This window comes from Eschscholzia californica, unplaced genomic scaffold, assembly GCF_041429995.1.
Source record: "Eschscholzia californica isolate CP2 unplaced genomic scaffold, dmEscCali1.0.p SCAF_5, whole genome shotgun sequence".
NCBI lineage: Eukaryota > Viridiplantae > Streptophyta > Magnoliopsida > Ranunculales > Papaveraceae > Eschscholzia > Eschscholzia californica.
Window position 1 is genome coordinate 39,618,800 of NW_028238472.1, and position 17,664 is coordinate 39,636,463.

The 17,664-nt window shown below is 33.9% G+C and overlaps 1 protein-coding gene across 1 annotated transcript; it reads right to left on the bottom strand.

Annotated features, from left to right (window-relative positions):
• Positions 1-8,067: 8,067 nt before the first annotated feature.
• LOC147539143 (GATA transcription factor 21-like) lies at positions 8,068-9,914 on the bottom strand. Its single transcript, XM_086644083.1, has 3 exons — positions 9,344-9,914; positions 8,850-9,236; positions 8,068-8,652 (listed from the first exon to the last, which is right to left on the bottom strand). Exons 1-3 carry the CDS (start codon positions 9,563-9,565, stop codon positions 8,263-8,265), a joined length of 999 nt encoding a protein of 332 aa, XP_086500209.1. The 5' UTR covers positions 9,566-9,914; the 3' UTR covers positions 8,068-8,262.
• Between the last annotated feature and the right edge of the window lie 7,750 nt (positions 9,915-17,664).

Below are 17,664 nucleotides of genomic sequence, written 5' to 3' on the forward strand. Positions count from 1 at the left end.
GAAAATTAGATCATTGTGCTCGAAAGTGTGTGTTTCTTGGATATGCTGATTTTCAAAAGGGTTATCGTTGTTATGACCCTGAGGAGGGGAAAGTATATATCTCATTAGATGTTTCGTTTCGAGAATTAGATGCATATTTTATGGGATCTTCCCTTCAGGGGGAGAAACAAAATGATAGTGAAGGAAAGTTCCCCATTATTGGGGATATATTTCAGGAACTAGAGGATTTGACAAGTAATTTCAATAGGCCTAGTAATCTAGGTGATGATGGAAAGGGGAGTGAACCAGATCAGATTACAGGGGGGGATCAGGGTAGTGAAGATGAATTTAATGAGAATGGAGAGGATCAGACAACAGGGGGAGATCAAGCTGAAATAGTAGAAGTTGCCTGTGACTCCAACTTTCTAACACCATCTACCGAAGACATGCCTCCGAATGTCGAACCTCAGGTATTACTTGATCCTATCACTGTTAATGATGTTCAACCTAGACGTTCAGAAAGATCTACTAAAGGTATTCCAAAATTTACTTATGAACCAGATATTAATTCTAAAGCCAAATACCCAATTTCTGATTATGTGTCCACCAATAGGTTGTCTAAGTCATTTACATGCACCATGAATCAATTATCCTCTGTATTTATTCCTAGTAATTTGCAGGAAGCATTATCAGATCCACGATGGAAGAAAGCTATGAATGAAGAGATGAATGCATTACAGAAGAATTCCACTTGGGAACTTGTTGATAAACCCCACGGATATCGTATTGTTGGGTGTCGTTGGATCTTTACAGTAAAGACGAATCCAGATGGAAGTGTTGACAGGTACAAAGCCAGACTTGTTGCCAAAGGGTATACCCAGACGTATGGTGTGGATTATGAGGAGACCATCGCCCCGGTGGCAAAGATAAACACTATTTGTGTACTCATTTCTCTTGCAGCCAATCAAGGTTGGCCATTACAACAGTTTGACGTGAAGAATGCATTTCTCAATGGAGACTTAGAAGAAGAAGTATACATGGAGTTACCACCTGGAGTCACGAATTCTGAAGTAGGAAAAGTATGCAAATTAAAGAAGGCATTGTACGGGTTAAAACAGTCACCACGAGCTTGGTTTGGACGATTTACAAAGAGCATGAAGGCATTTGGTAAACAAAGTAATTCTGATCATACTTTGTTTATAAAACAAAAGTTAGGCAAACTTACTGCTCTTATTGTTTATGTTGATGATATGGTTGTTACTGGAAATGACTCAGTGGAAATGGAGGCTCTGAAAAACTATTTGTCGCAGGAATTTGAGATGAAGGATTTGGGGCAGTTAAAATACTTCTTAGGCATTGAAGTTGCAAGATCAAGTCAAGGTATTTTCATGTCCCAACGAAAGTATATATTAGATCTTCTTGTTGAAACTGAGATGCTTGATTGCAAACCGGTAGATACACCGATTGAAGCAAATCATCACTTGGGAATATTTTCAGATGAAGTTCCATGTGACAAAGGAAGGTACCAACGCTTAGTGGGGAGACTAATTTACCTTTCTCATACTAGACCGGATATTGCACATTCCATTAGCGTCGTGAGTCAATTCATGCATAATCCAAGTGAAGAACATATGAAGGCAGTCTTTTGAATACTAAGGTAGTTGAAGAAATCTCCGGGAAAAGGTCTCTTATTCCGGAAAGGTGGTGATATGGAAGTAATGGGATACACCGATGCAGATTGGGCAGGAGATATAACAGACAGGAGGTCAACCTCTGGATATTTTACGTTTGTATGTGGGAATATGGTAACATTTAGAGCTAAGAAGCAAAAAGTTGTTGCTAAATCAAGTGCAGAATCTGAGTTACGGGGTGTGGCTCAAGGGGTGTGTGAATTACTATGGATACGAAATATATTGAAGGATCTTGGATTTAAGCTTGTGAAAGCAATGGATCTGCACTGTGACAATAAAGCGGCAATTATGATTGCACATAATCCAATTCAACATGACCGTATGAAACATGTTGAAGTGGATCGGTTCTTTATCAGAGAAAATATTGACAAAGGGTTCATATGTCTTCCATTCGTAAAATCAGAAGATCAACTTGCAGATATTCTTACAAAAGGAGTTTGCGGACGAATATTTAACAAAGCGATTGACAAGTTGGGCATGATTGACATCTATGCTCCATCTTGAGGGGGAGTGTTGAATATAGGATATATTCTCTCAATATATCATATATACATAATATAGAATATATTCTCTTAATATGGGATATATATTGAATATATGATATATATGATATATGGGATATACTAAATACGTTATATAATATATTCTATATATGTAACTTTTGTAATTATATAAGGGGAAGAACATCTCCTATTGTATACACAAGAATTAATTAAAAGAAAAGAGTTTATCTCAATCTATTATTAATTTGTATTAGTTTCTACTTATTAGTTTCTACTCTATTATCCGAGAAAAGGTATCTTACCCACATGATATCGTCTACATATATATTTCAATTTTTATTTGTATTTATTTATTTGTATGTATTTATTTGTTTATATTTATTGTGCGATTGGTGACTTTTCGATATTTCAAATGGACAAATTACAACAACATCGTAGAAAATACTTATGCGTCAACAAAGTGACATTGCTATCTTCTTACGGTTCCCATAAAAACATAAGAATATATGTTTCTACTCGAATCAAGACTAATCATGTTACTCTTTGAGGCCTAATTTTGTTTTCCTTTTGGCAGCCGAACACATCTACCAAGGGGCAGGCTGATTAAAGTGAAGTTGCTGGCTCGAGATGGATGTCATAATTAGTGATTCTACATGCTAAACATGCATCTAATCATACTTTCGAATCATTAATACATAGAGAGTGTTATAAAATTAAAGATATCTTGTGGGTTAGAAAGCCTCATTTTGAACTTTATGCATCTTGTACTCTCATTTGCAGATATCTTTCTTTTTTGCTGAATATGACTTGTAAAGATCTTGAATACAAATGTAGATCGGTGTTATTAGATATTAGATGCATCTAACATACTTGTGATTTGTGAATCATAATTTAGTCCAATGAACAAAATCACCGAAATCGCTGGTCCGGGTTTGTAACAGTGCCCTAAGAACTATGGCGGACTTGAAAAATATTAGATGCTTAACTGAACCCGGCTTATAAGTCATGAAGCTAAACAAACATATGAACTTAAGAGGGAGTGTCCAACCACTGCACCAGAGAATGGTGGACGCATGAAGGGAGGCTATACTATACGGGTAGTTTTCATAGAAATTTTGATAGTTACCGTTTCCATCTACCACTCAGACATGTGAGTTGAACCAAAATGACCTTACATGTGTGTATACAACAAAAAGGCTCAGTTTAATTAAAATTTCCCAAGTTATAAAGGCGCTCCGTTTCATTTTTCACTTGAAGTGCCACGTTTCTAGGCCACCCCCATAATGACAAAATCAATGAAAGCACAGCCCTAACAAGAATGATATTGGCTGAATGGCCTTAATGCCCTTAGGGTACCCTAGAGGCCCCTAATAAGGTTATTAGGGTTCTCACCTATCCATTACCTGATAGGGCATATAATAATAATAATAATATAAAGATTGACTTATTTGTTTAAGTCTAAATAGGACTCCGTCACGTTAGCAATGTTAAGTTCGTGGTCATTTAACAACGTTTTTTAGTGTAAAATGTGTTTTTTCTTTTCAGATGACGTAGAACACGTGATAGGCGTAGCTCTGATACCATATTAAGTTTGTGGTCATCTAACTCAAAACCAATTGGTAATGCGTGGAAATGACATATACTTTATACTATTAGTTGCTAGATCGTTCTCTTCCTATGTGGGACTATTCTCACAAGTTAAGGGCAGTCGTGAGCTACAAATAGTCTGTTTTGGTCTTCATTTTCTTCTCCTTTCAATCGATGAAGAAAAGTCGTTGCTTATTTTTTTTATTAGTCGTGTTTATAGATTTATTTCATTGCCTTCCTAGTTCCTAGTAGGAGATACACAAGTAACTTCATCGGAAATGCGGACTCTCTAATTTGACATTCTAAAACTTTTGGATGAGCACTTCTTCTCTCTTCGCCGTACAACCACCACCAGTACCCAACTAGGGCTGGGAAAAAAAACCCGTTGACAGTGAACCTTTCGGTGTTCGTTCGAGTCTGGAGACACCCGTGACCGCCCAAAACCCGATAGGGCCATACCCGGACCACCTGATTATAGTTGTTGGTCTGGTCTCGGTTTTGAAGCTGTGACCGATTGTCATATTACCAAACCCTTAGATTAAGGTTTTTATCCTTGGTATAAATAAATTTCTATTGAAGACACCCTCATTAACCTAGATCCATCTCTCTCATCTTCCGAAATCATCTCCTGGATTCCTCTCTCTCTCGTCTCAACTCTCAACTCTCATGGACTCCTCTCTCTGTCTCATCTCGTCTCTGGCAAAAGAAGAAACCTAAATTATTACTTTCTCTGTCTCAATTTTTTAATCTCTTTCCCTTTTTTGTTGAATTTTTTATATTTCTCAATATCAAATATCCCTTTATTATTACTTTCTCTTTGCATATATGTCCATGAGGGCATCTCCAATGTAATACTCAATCTTTAATTTACTCAATCTTACAACACATGGAGCACCACATAGGATTGTAAGAAATTTTTTTCTTCTTAAAACCCTTTTCCAATAAAATGCTTAATTGAAATCTCTAAGATAACGTGGAGGTAGTTAAATAAAGATATCTCAAGAGGACACTCGATTCTTAGAGTGTCATGTTGGGACATCTCTAAATGACCAACTCAACAATATTTGATTTGAACCAAGAGATGAAAACTGTAGATGAATCCAAATGCATTTTAAAGAAAATAGTTGTAGGAAAAAAATCTATTATTTGACATCATTTTTATAAGAGATTTGCGAACGAAGAATATTTTTTTACTCTATCTTAAATTATACTTATAACTACATTTAATGTAATGAAATTCTAAATTGTCATAAAATGTTGGATCTTAACATATATATATATATATACATAATAATTGTTGGAATTTTATAAAAAAAAAATTAAGATTTCTATTGCTTAATATCACATTAGATAATACAATAGTTATGAAAAAAGTGTAACGGAGCAAAAAATAAAGGGTGATTCATCGATATTACTCTTAACCAAGCCACAAAAGAAATAAAAAAAATAAAACATGACGTGTGTGTGACTCGGAGCTTACCAATTGAGCTGGTGGACATTATACGTCTGAAGAGCTATCTTTATGATAATATATAATAATATATAATTTGACTTGAACCTTTTTAAGAAGTGGGCCCCTTGGTGGTGGGGGGCCGGTGCGGGCCCCCTGTCTGCACCCCCACCACACGACCCTCGACATGGCAAAATATCTATGTCATTTGTTATATAGCTCTGAATAATCATTTATACTCCGTATTAAATTGAGATTGTAATTAAAACACTTCACAAGTCGTAGGGAATTCACTGAGAGTGTTATAAGGACTACTGGTTTGAACACCGCATAACTTTTTGAACAATTTACTTATAACAAAATAAGTTATGTGATTTGGAGAGAGGCTGATAACGTAAGTTGATAATCAACTATCGATCATGATATTTTCTTTTTTACTATTTATTATAACTAAAATATGTCTCCTTGAAGAAAATTTCCTAGCTCTGCTATTGATAAGACCAGTAGAGATTTTTTGAGTTTGGTATTGGAGATGCTCCAAGTCTAGATTCTTGATCTCGCTGACTTAGCCCAATACATCTTGACCGATTTCCATCACTATTCACTACAATAGAGTCTTTAATCGTCATGTTCTTCTTCGAAGGATCGGAAATCACTTGCTCGGTTATTCATGTTTATAGGGAGCTCAATCATGTTGCAAATTGGCTGTCCAGGAAGGCGCCTGGATCGGGTGAGGAAGTGCTTGGGCCAGGGGAGCTAGATGCCGAGCTGTTGCAGCTAGTTGAGGAGGATAGACAGGGTGTTATTAGATTGAGGAAACGATAATGGCTTTCTTTTCTGTCGTTGTTGTGTTTGTTGTTGTGTTTTTGTTTTGTTGGGAGGGATTGTTTCCTCCTAGTGGTATAGCTAGCCTAACTTGGATTATTTCTATTTGGTCCCAATTGTAATTATTTTTGAGTCAGACTCCCTAAGTCTGCTGATTTTTGCAAAAAAAAAAAACTAGAAATCACCACCTCCTCCATATCATCCTACCAAAACCTGATCGATTCACCATTATCACCATTATTTAAAGTAAAAAAATGGAAATTTTATTAATTTGTTTCCAATCATTCTTTCTACCACTTGCCAAGCGGAACCCGAGTTTAACGATTTCAACTTTCTAACACCAAACCCTCCGTTTTCTTAGACAGACAAAATTTTTCCAACCAACTCAATATAATATTTTCTTCTCTATCCGTTTCATCACTAACATTTAAGAAACTAGAAGTGATATAATAGAAATGTAAACATACTATTTAAAAGTCAGTAATTTATTAAATCAAGATTGTCTAACTACACTTTTATATATCATTCAAAATTATTATGTAGATGGGTTTGAAATTGGAGTTTAGTTAGTGAATTGATAAAAGCCAAGAGCCCCATGAGAAGGTGATAAGGTCATAAGGCTAGATAATATACTAAGGGTCAATATTTCTAAGGATCACCTGTTCACAGGCCTCCATGTCCTCATTTTTGTCAATTTCACAGCTCCATAGGACTCTGGTCCCATTGCTTTCACAGAAAAATTGGAAGCTATAGCTGTACTGCTATAACCAGTATGACCACAGAGTCACAGACCATCTTTTATTCAAAAATGGATTTCAATTAGATTTTATGAATAAAAAATTATATTCGTCCCTCCATTTGGTCCCTCTCCCAATCCTCCACCTGATGTGGCGACATTTCACTCAAGCATTCTCTCTCCATTTATTCTAAACTCAAGTGACAAGTCGCCACATCAAGTGGAGGGCTGGGGAAGGGACCAAATGGATGGATGAATAGAATTTCTCTGTATGAAACCCACGTACTGCTTCTTGATGATCTTCTTGATTTGTACTTGTTTGCAATTAGGCTATTATGAATAACATAAATTTTTAAGAAATTAATCAAGAATAGATCAATGCAAGTTCATAATTATCAACTCTTTACAAATAAGTGTTAAATACGCGATAATGAAGATCGATAAAAGATTTACTCTAAGATCGTAAAATGTATATTTATTATAATATATTAGAAATAGAGAAAGAGCGGATCTGGGATAGAGAAAAAGAAGAGACGACATATAACCCTTGAACATCTTGCCTTTTGCAAGTACCATATGTTCAAAATTAGACTATGAAAGTAAGTAAAATAAAATGTAGGGAAGAGTCTTGAACCATTACCGTAGTGTGCAGCATGATAAAGTTAGGGTTTCACACAAAAATATAGTTGAAATACAATATGAACGGCTTGAACTAGTCACCGTAGATGGTGGATCTGAGTACTCTAGCAACGGAGTTGTGTGGTTATAATGCCATCTTATCTAACTAATGTCCTTATTCTTCGAGCTTCACAAGTTATGTTAAATAAATGGCTCCTTCTGACGGACGGCCAGTGCTGGCGCCTAATCCACGTCTCCTACATGTAAAGAAATATCTTGAATTTTCTTTTTCGAAATGGTAATATAGTTGATTATAATATCTTCAAATTTTTGGTTTGCCAAAAGGTTCAATTCTTGAAAGACTCAAAAAGAAAAGTTGAGTTTGAGTTAGATACCAGAATTGTTTTTATCTTTTTGGTTCTAGTTCCAAATTGCATTATTTATAGATCAAGACAAGACAAGGAAGAAGAAAAGCTTACCTATAGACTTAAAAAGGACTGAATTAAAATCACAAACACTACATATTTTAACCTAGTATTAAATATCAATTATTTAATCCATTTTCAAGAAAGACAAAAGAAAGGAAGAAGAACAAAATCTAATAAATAAACCTAAAAATAGTGGACCAGCAAAGAGAAGAAAATATAGTAGATAATATTAAAATCACAAACCCTAAAATTAGTGAACAATTATTTATTTAATTTTTTCTTATTGATTTTTTGAGTCCTCTCACTTGATTTCAAGGTACCTCTTACACTCTTACTTTCACTCAATCACTAATCCACACACATATGCTCTATATAGAAAAATAATTAAAACAAATTAATTAAGACAAAACTTAGCCCTAGTTTACTAAACAATTAACAAAAAGATTCAACCATGAACAAGGCCACAAGAGAGTGCCATTAGTAGGATTGCAGCATCATGTTCATCTTGTGGGAAAACTTGGTGAAAATCTGAATTATTCTGTTTGTTCATCAAATTTATAATGAAATCCTCAAAGCAACTCTTTGTGTGATCATTTGTGTTGTTAGTATCAACAAGACTATGAGATGGGGAAAGAACTTTGCATCTCTTCTTGTATGGTATGATATCGTATTCATCTTTTGAAGATGATGATGGTGGTGATCTCTTCATCATCTTATTGATCACTTTCTGGTTTAGTCCTCTCATCGGTTCTATATGATGAATTGTTGCTGCGGTAGCTGCTGCCATTGCTCGTCTTGCTTTTCGTTGTCGTATACCACATGCATTGCAAAGTGTCTGCATAGTTACACAATCTATGTTAAGTTTGTGGTCATCTAACTCAAAACCAATTGACAATTAAGGAGAGATATATATATTATATTCTTGATTACTAGATAACCCTTTTCACATGTGGGACTATTCTCACAGTCTATCTACATGAGATAACAAAGAACCAGATATAGATATCAAAGAGAGGGAGAGAGAGGATTTACCTTAGGACCTCTTGGGCCACTTCTCCAAAGGGGAGTTTTGGTTGTATTACAATCAGTGCAAACCCTAATCATATCATGATCATACTTGATCTTTGTAGTAGTTTCTCTAACAGTCCTATTAGGGTTATTGTTTTTCATCTTCTTCATCAACCTCATCTTAGATGACATCCACTTAATCGACGAAGACCCATTTTCGTTACCCTTGTTATGATCATCATCTTCTGCTTCTTGTTTACTACTATAGATGGTGAATTTTAGTCCTCCATTGTCATTTTGATCAGAACCATCAGTTTCCACTACTGGAAGTGGAGATGGGCATAATTGTTGATCATCAATTGAGGAGTATGATGATGATGATCCACCATGCAAGACATACTTTTGAAAACCCTAATTAAGATCATGAAAAAAAAGATATAATTAATACAATTATAATTATGTAACATATAAAAAAACTCAATTACTAATTGAAAAAGAAAACCTAGGGTACTTCTTACTTCATGTTGACCTTCTCTATCAAACCCTTCTCTTAGATCTTGGATTGAGTTGAAACAAATAGGAAATGATGAGGAAAGTGAACAAGAGGTAGAATAAGAAGAAGTGCCAGCTTGAGAAGATGGTGAACTAAAAGTTATGTGTTGATCATGAACTTCATAATTAGTACTCTCTATAGGATCAAGAGAAGGTGAGTGTTGTGGGTTTGGATAAGTTGTAGTCATGGAGGTAGAGATATATAGATAGATAGAGAGAAAGTGAGAACAATAGACTAAAGTGGAAGAATGAAGTGATCAAGGATCTTATTGTTGTCCAAGAAAGAAGGGGAAAAACCTAGAAAGATATGATATGTGAAGGAAGAAAAGAAAACGAGCATGATGAAGGAACAAGTAAATGAGATTTAAAGGAGAGACAGGAGAAAGGCTAAAATGGTATTCACGTGACTTCAATTTGGCCACCACAAACAACAAATACAAAAAAACAAACCAAAATAAGTTTGAAATGCAACTAGCTGACCTAAATTAATAAAACCCTATCTCTGCGTAAGTTGAACTATGTTTTACATCTTTACACAAGTTGATTTCTTCAGCAAGTGAGTTATATATAATTTGATCTTAAAAACAGTCTTCTACTGTGGCTAGGTCATATGGGTGATCAAGCTTAATAAGTTTTTTTTTTCTTTTTCGAAGAAATAGAATAGTTTCGATCAAAATGTTCACAGAGGTTAGATGAGAAGACGAACTTCACAAAATATAACAAGAATTAGGCTAGGAAAGATTACAAATGTCTCAAAGCCCAATTAAAGCACCCCAGTTTGTAATGAGGTTTGAGAAAACCAAGTGTTTTCTCCATGGCGGGTTGTTGTTCTAGTAGAAAATGGGCATTTTTGCTTGGATAATTGTTTCTTCCACTGTAGCTTCTTTGTCATACAAAACATCCATCACCCGTTTGTTCCTTTCAGCCATATATTCCGTATGATTGCAGTTGGAATGCGAAACCTAAACAAACTTTTTCTATCTGTTCATTTTTTTTGTTTCCATTCTTTAATCAGTTGGATGATATCCAAATGAGTCAAATCATTATTCTTGCGGGAGTAATCTTTCCAAACTTCAGAGGCAGCCCTATTAAGAGTTTTGTGCAGGATCGACCAAAGGAGGAAAGATACTTTAGATGGTTGTCTTGTTCCAGAAATAAGTCGGGAAGGGATCGCCATTTGTTAAGTTTGTGGTCATCCAACTCAAAACCAATTGGCAATGAGTGGAGAGGACCTATACTTTATATTCTTGGACCTTGGTTGCTAGTTACCCATTCTCTCATGTGGGACTATTCTCACACGCCCCCTCACGTGTGGTGTTCTTTGAGCCTAACACGTGTGTTTTTTTCTTTACGGGTGACGTGGGTCACGTGTGGCTTTTAAGTCTATCACGTGTGGGGATAGCTCTGATACCATGTTAAGTTTGTGGCCATCCAACTCAAAACCAATTGACAATGAGTGGAGAAGACCTATACTTTATATTCTTGGTTGCTAGTTACCCATTCTCTCATGTGGGACTATTCTCACCATTAGCTAGCATTTGATTGTTCTTCTAGAATTTTGTATAGAGAATTAACAGAGAAACCTTTATTAGAGCGAGACCAATCTCTTGAATCATGAGAATAAAATCTTAAATCGTGTTACAACTACGAAGAAGCAAACTAAGAAAAAACAATAATGGAAGTAAACAATCACACAAAAAATAAGAGATTTACGTAGTTTGGTTGGTGAACCTACTCAACGACTGACGTGATGATTTTCACTACGAAAAGAAAAAAGATTAAAGATATCTCTCAAGGGTTTTAATATTTGTAACTAACTAAATTACCAACACTGAGCCGCCTCTTAACCCTCTCCCCAAAATCGACTTTAGGATACACTATTTAGATTGATAAAAACTCAAACCCTTATAACATTAGGGCAAACATAAGTAAGTTGGCCGGGCTAATTAAATTTTTGGTTCAAAATTAAGGCACCCATTCATGCTCAAAACAAGAAAAAATTACAAAAGGCAAGCATCTGTGCTCAAAACAAATAGAAACACTTTTATGGCCATACTAGTTTCCACATTTACATACAACATATAACCACGTAATTTGACATTCATAACTTTAAAATTTGCATGCTGCTTTACATTGGTCTCTAAGATATAGAATCGTGGTTTGCTACATTCCTTGAATTTGTAGACAAGTAGCTTTTGGGAGATACTATTGACACTTTATGTCAAACGGGGCCTAAATTTATTTTATGTTATTTTTTTACTAATGACGTGTTCCGATTTTGTCTTTAATAATTTCAAAAATTAGTTTTAAGAAAAAAATTTGTTTGGACCTCCAAGCGGTCCGGGTCAATTTCGAAAAAAATATGTACGTGAAATCGGGAGAAAATTTGAGAAAAGATGGAAAAACTCTCATGCATAAACTAAATATGAACTAGTTCGGGTTAGAGATATATCTGAATCGCTTTTCCAGGGACTAAATTGTTTGCTTTTTCCGAAGATCGAAAGCTCTAAATTATTTGTTGTCCGGTTTGAGACTCCCTTTAGTGTAGCTGGCCAAGGCAGACCCTTAAGTGAGCTTCACCTGGCTGGCCCAACTAATATGGTTGGTCATGTTATGGCCAACCCCATGTATGGTTCACGCCCCTTGCCCGACCATGTTTTGGCCTAAGCATTTGGCCCGACCCATGCTATCTTTGTCGTACTATTTAGCCGGACTTTTTTGGGAAATATCTGTTTGGATCTAATCTATACTTCTTTATCCACTATCCCTCTAGTCATATATTCCCATCGAATCGAAACTCTTAGGTGTAACCCGTTATAGGTTCCGGTCGCAGTTAGCCGCGAATTATCCAAGTAATTCGACAATTGTAGTTGACTTCTAGCTAAGCATTACGAACTCTAAAACGACCGGACTTGATGATCTTCGTCATCATTTGTCGTATCTGACAAATGGAACGTGTTGTCATCTTGAATGAAGGACATCTCCTTCTATCTACATCAGAAATTGCTCATTAAACCTTACTAGGAAAATCCAATGAGACAAATCCATAGTGATGGGAAAAGAGTGTGAATTTTGTCTTTCATTAAATCCTTGAAGGAGCATATAATCTATCTCATAAAAACCTTCTGAAGAAAAACCTCGTGGGAAAAAATCTCAACGAAGGAAAGGGAGTACAGTGTGGTAATGCAATATACAGTGTCTTCATAAACTTGCCCTCACTTTTGAAAGTTGAGGGTATTGTTAAACATTTTATCATCCATCCCTTTGGATATATATATATATATATATATATATATATACAAAAATTATAACGTTACATTTCTAGTTGCATTCATATAGTGCTTTAAAGTTGATTCAAACTTTAGATTCGACATTGTTAAACCCTTCAGAGGTCTCAGTTGAAGTCGTTCTCTATTGATTCATATTTGTGTATCATGTAAATTTATAAGCTAACTATAATAATTTGTGAAACTGATGTACTAATCACATTTCAATGAGAGTTCATTATAAATTCTACGCGCAGTTAACCTAACACACATAATAGGTGTTAAAATTTATCTTTTGATCACTATAGTTTTTAAGATAGTTCACTTTGTCAGAAAAAACCAGTAGCACAAAACCTGAACGAAGAAAAGTACTGCAACTTTTAAGAAATTAAAACAATTTTTAATACGCATAATTTCCTCATTAAAACCTTGACGCGTAACAATTTACTATTGAATCTTTTATGATACTCCTTCTGATAAAATAATATTCATGAATTCTTCCATTTATAGAAATATATGAATCATGGTTGCTTTTCGAAACCACATTGCAATATATGTAACGTATTGTCATCTGTACTACATTAGGTATTTCTGGACTTCAATTTCTGCAACAAATGATAAATCGAGACAATATGGGATGCTTTGAAGCTTGGAGCCTTTTAATTTCTCGAAATAAATCTTCTGATATTATATATATATATATATATATATATTTAAATTCTCGAATAATCTTTTCTGATACTTTATTGTGAGGTTTTGACAAACTGTTTAGGATAACCCTAAACCCCAAACCTCACAATAAAATTTGTCAATACTTCATAACTTAACTTGGGAATTTTTAATTCATACAGAAAATTTTGTAAATGTAAGCCGAACGCTTTATAGACTGCATGACTTTTCATTTCTTACATATATCTACTTTATCACCTTCAGGGTAATTATGGTTAGATGCTTAAACTTCAAGTCTCAAAACTTAATTATTTCGTAAGAAAAAATCATATGCAACGAATTACTTCATAAAAATTTGTCCAATTACTTAGAGTTATTTGTTATCAATAAGCTCTCACTAGCCACTATTTTCAGGAAATACGTCATCCAAAATGATTCATCTTCACACATTTTCACAACATGAATATATTTCAATGAGTTTTCTCATTCATGTATCTTATTAATGGTTATAGCCATATTCTTTTTAGACAATTTGGAAATATGGATCACATTTGTATCTCATTTGATAGTTTCTTCAAATTCTTTTAGAAATTTTTGTTGCAAGGTGTAACCCTTTCGGTGATAATTAACCAACTCATAGCGGGTATTTCATACTTAGAGATTTGGTTTACTATCTTTTAATATAAATTTTATACTTCAAATTCTTTTAGAAATTTCTAGATTTGAAGATTCATGTCATACACACGAAACTTCATGTCTGATGAATTAATCTCATAAACCGATAGAGACTTCAATTTGATTGTAACCAAATTCAGATGGTTTGATTTTTTTCCTTGTAAAATTCTCCATTCACGGATTTAAAAAAATTAAGTACTTGTATGATACAAATATCATCTTAGAATGTAAACTACAAATCACATATTGAAAAGAAATTCTCTTTGAAGATCTATATGTGTCATTCTTAAAAAATTGTACAAAGTCTTTAAAAAAAAAATATTAACCGTCATGTATTTGTAAAATATTTATCCAAATATTCACTTAAGATATGCATACCGAACTAGATATCAGTTATGAGAATAATATCAATTTATTTTGGATGGATAACTTACCTTGACTTTACCATGGAATTAATAGGATCAACATTCATACTTGTTTTCAGTATAACCCCTTCGTCATGTCATTTATGTAATTTTCATATCCTTTTGGTGTAGTGCACGATATTCGATTTGTTTATATTTTGATCAAGGTTGTGGATGATTTCTTATTCCCTTTGATCATAAAACAATTCGTTCTGTTAACGTGTTATCAAAATAAAAGAGAGAAAAGAAAGGTAGTATGAATATAAACCAAGAGATAGTAGACAAGAAGGAACTAAAATTTATTCTTGTATTTGTAGAGAATTTCTCTACTTCAGTACATCTTGCTCATTAGCTAGAGACCTTTTTATATAGGTTACTTTAAGAGTTACATATATAATACAAGAGTTACAAACTTAATAGTGCTTGAATACAATTATAGTAGTGGAAAATTTACGGTGTTGGGAGTTACAAAGTGTGTTTGTCATCCCCCATAAATCAAACATTTACAACATATTCAACAAATTAATCAAAGATTAGTTGAGTTTGGAGAGATCCTACCATAGCATCCATCTGAGTTCTCATTTCCACCATTTATCTGTTAGAAATATTAATTTGTATAGGTTAATTTCTTAATGATTTTGAGTATGAATATTTTCATCTTAAATCATAAAAATTGTCGATAATTCTTCAATTATTATTTGAAGTTGTTGATGACTTGATGTAGTACTTTTATTACACGATGGTCTTGGTTTTTCTTCCGTTACTTCATATAAAATCCCATCTACGTACTCTACGTTGTGTTGAATTCTCTAAGTATCCACGTGTGTGTATATAAAAGGTTCGAAATATTTATAAATGTTCATGCAACTTCTTAGCTTATTTGAACAAATTTAATCTGAACAATGAAGGATTCATAGTCTTATATGCTTAATCTATACAAACAAAATATATCAAGAGGTTTCTTGACAATTGTTTCAATTTACTTTTTGAAAAAATTAATTCAATACAATCTATAGTAGTAAACTAACAAAAAAGATATAGTGAATGAAAAAGTATGCTACATATTTCTACTTTAGATGATTTAATAGCAACATTAATGTACCGATGAATTTTAACTATGGTTCGATTATTATAAAATTTTATTTTCAACGTAGGTAATGAGTGATAGATTTTGCCTCAACCCGACAACTAGTGTTCAAATAGACAAAAATTAAATTCAAGTAACATACAAAAAGATGTTCACAAACTTAATCAAGTACATACATTCCCTTTCAACAAAAAAAAAAAAAGGTACATACATTCTCATAATATATATGGTACAATCAACAGTGCAAGGGCAAAGCTGCACCAAGAAAGTTGGACCTTTCACAGTCGTAGGACGAAAAATTGGTTTTTCTCGGGTTAGGAATCTAACAAATAAGTTGTAGACTTACTAGACAACTTTGTATGATAAATGTGCAAATTCTTAGAGAATAATTCATGAAGAAAAGTGATAATCGCATGCCACTCAGAGTTCCAATGGAATTCAACATCACTAGAAAAGTGATATCTTATTTTTGGGCCTTTAATATTTGTGAATTTTAAGTTATTTTATCATTAGTGCGTGATTAATGTCATCTAGAGCGAGAGAGATCGAATCCAGAAAGAAATTGTGTACATCATCTTCCGATTCTTTATTTGTATAGTTTCTCTCTCTAGAACAATAATTGCTACATGTATTAAATCTAATTCTATTTTCCGTTCGACGGATTAATTTGTCTATTTATTATAGTATTACATAGACAATCTTTGGAATATCTTCTGATATTTAGTTTCACAGAATTTTGTTTCTCCTGATCATGACGATCATATTCTATTTTAGAGTTTTCTTTCTCTCTTTAAAAATCACGCATTTTCCATAACACATTATGAATTATCATACTACATATATAAATGTTTGTTCATTATACGTTGTTTCTCAGCACGTCATTTTTCCCGTGTGTCATTTAAAAAAAGTAGAAGGACAATAACGTATTTCCACTTAGATCTGGTCTATTTTAGGCCGGTCCTGGGGCCAAAGCCTCGCTTAGGCCCTGGGGTCAAAGGGCCTCCCGAGAAGACGCGGAAATGGAAGTAATGGGGGCCTATAATTTTATATTCTTAGAAAAAATTATTGAGATATGGAAGATATATTGGATATGGTGACTACTAATGTACAAGATATCGGAAGATACAAAATATATGAGACAGATCGAGATGAAGAGATCCGACGATAAAAGAAGAGACCAAGATATATGAAGATCAGAAGATATATTCATATATTCAATATATCTCTTATATTGTATTCTTTCCTAAGTTTAGTTAGGAAACTAGATAATTCGAATCACTCTATAAATATGATTTGGGTCACAGAGTTTAAATTATTGAGTTATGTAACCGATCAACCCCACATACAATTGTATGTGGTGATTATTAATAATGAAGTAATTTTTCCGTGGATGTAGGTCTTGAGTATCCGACCGAACCACGTTAAATATCGTGTCATTATTTCATGTTTATCTATCCGATTATATATTAATCGTGACTTTTTCATATCTCCGATTATTATATAATCGTGAATTTAACAAAAATATAAAAGTATCAAATATTTTACTTTAGTTTAGTGGGTGAATGATTTAGGAAGGAGACTAAACAACCCAAGCTCAATCCCCACACAAAGCATTTATTTTCCTTACATTTTTTTTATCTCACTTTAGTTGGTACAATTTAGGCGTCGTTTTGCAACAAAAAAATAAAGAAGTCTTTTACTTATACAGCAGCGGGAATACCATTGACTTGATTTAAATCCCACCCAAAGCATTTATTTTCTTTACATTTTTTTTTATCTCACCTTAGTTGGCACAACTTAAGCGTCGTTTTGCAACAAAAAATAAGTCTTTTACCTATTCAGTAACGCAAATACCATCGACTTGATTTAAATCAAAATTTTACTTTCTTTTAAAGTTTTAATTTTTCTCAACCTAGATTTTTGTCATTTTTTTTTCTTTTCTAGACCACCATCAAACTACCTTACCGCCATCACCCACCCCACTCTCCCCCACCACCACTATAACTAAACAACCACCACTACCCCCACCGTCACGATTACTAAAGATACACCATCACACCTTCACTACCATAAAGATTATCACTACACATCTACCTCCACACCCATCCCCATCGTCATACCACAATCAACATTATTACCATTAGACTACTACACCAAAATGAAAGAAAGAAAGAAGAAGGCTGAAA

What these genes read in the sequence shown, in the direction of transcription:
- LOC147539143 (XM_086644083.1), bottom strand. Translation starts at nt 9,565, where the DNA reads ATGACTACAACTTATCCAAACCCACAACACTCACCTTCTCTTGATCCT. An exon ending in ATAGAGAAGGTCAACATGAA is followed by an intron (nt 9,237 to 9,343) that starts GTAAGAAGTACC and finishes GATCTTAATTAG; the next exon opens with GGTTTTCAAAAGTATGTCTT. An exon ending in GTGGCCCAAGAGGTCCTAAG is followed by an intron (nt 8,653 to 8,849) that starts GTAAATCCTCTC and finishes GTAACTATGCAG; the next exon opens with ACACTTTGCAATGCATGTGG.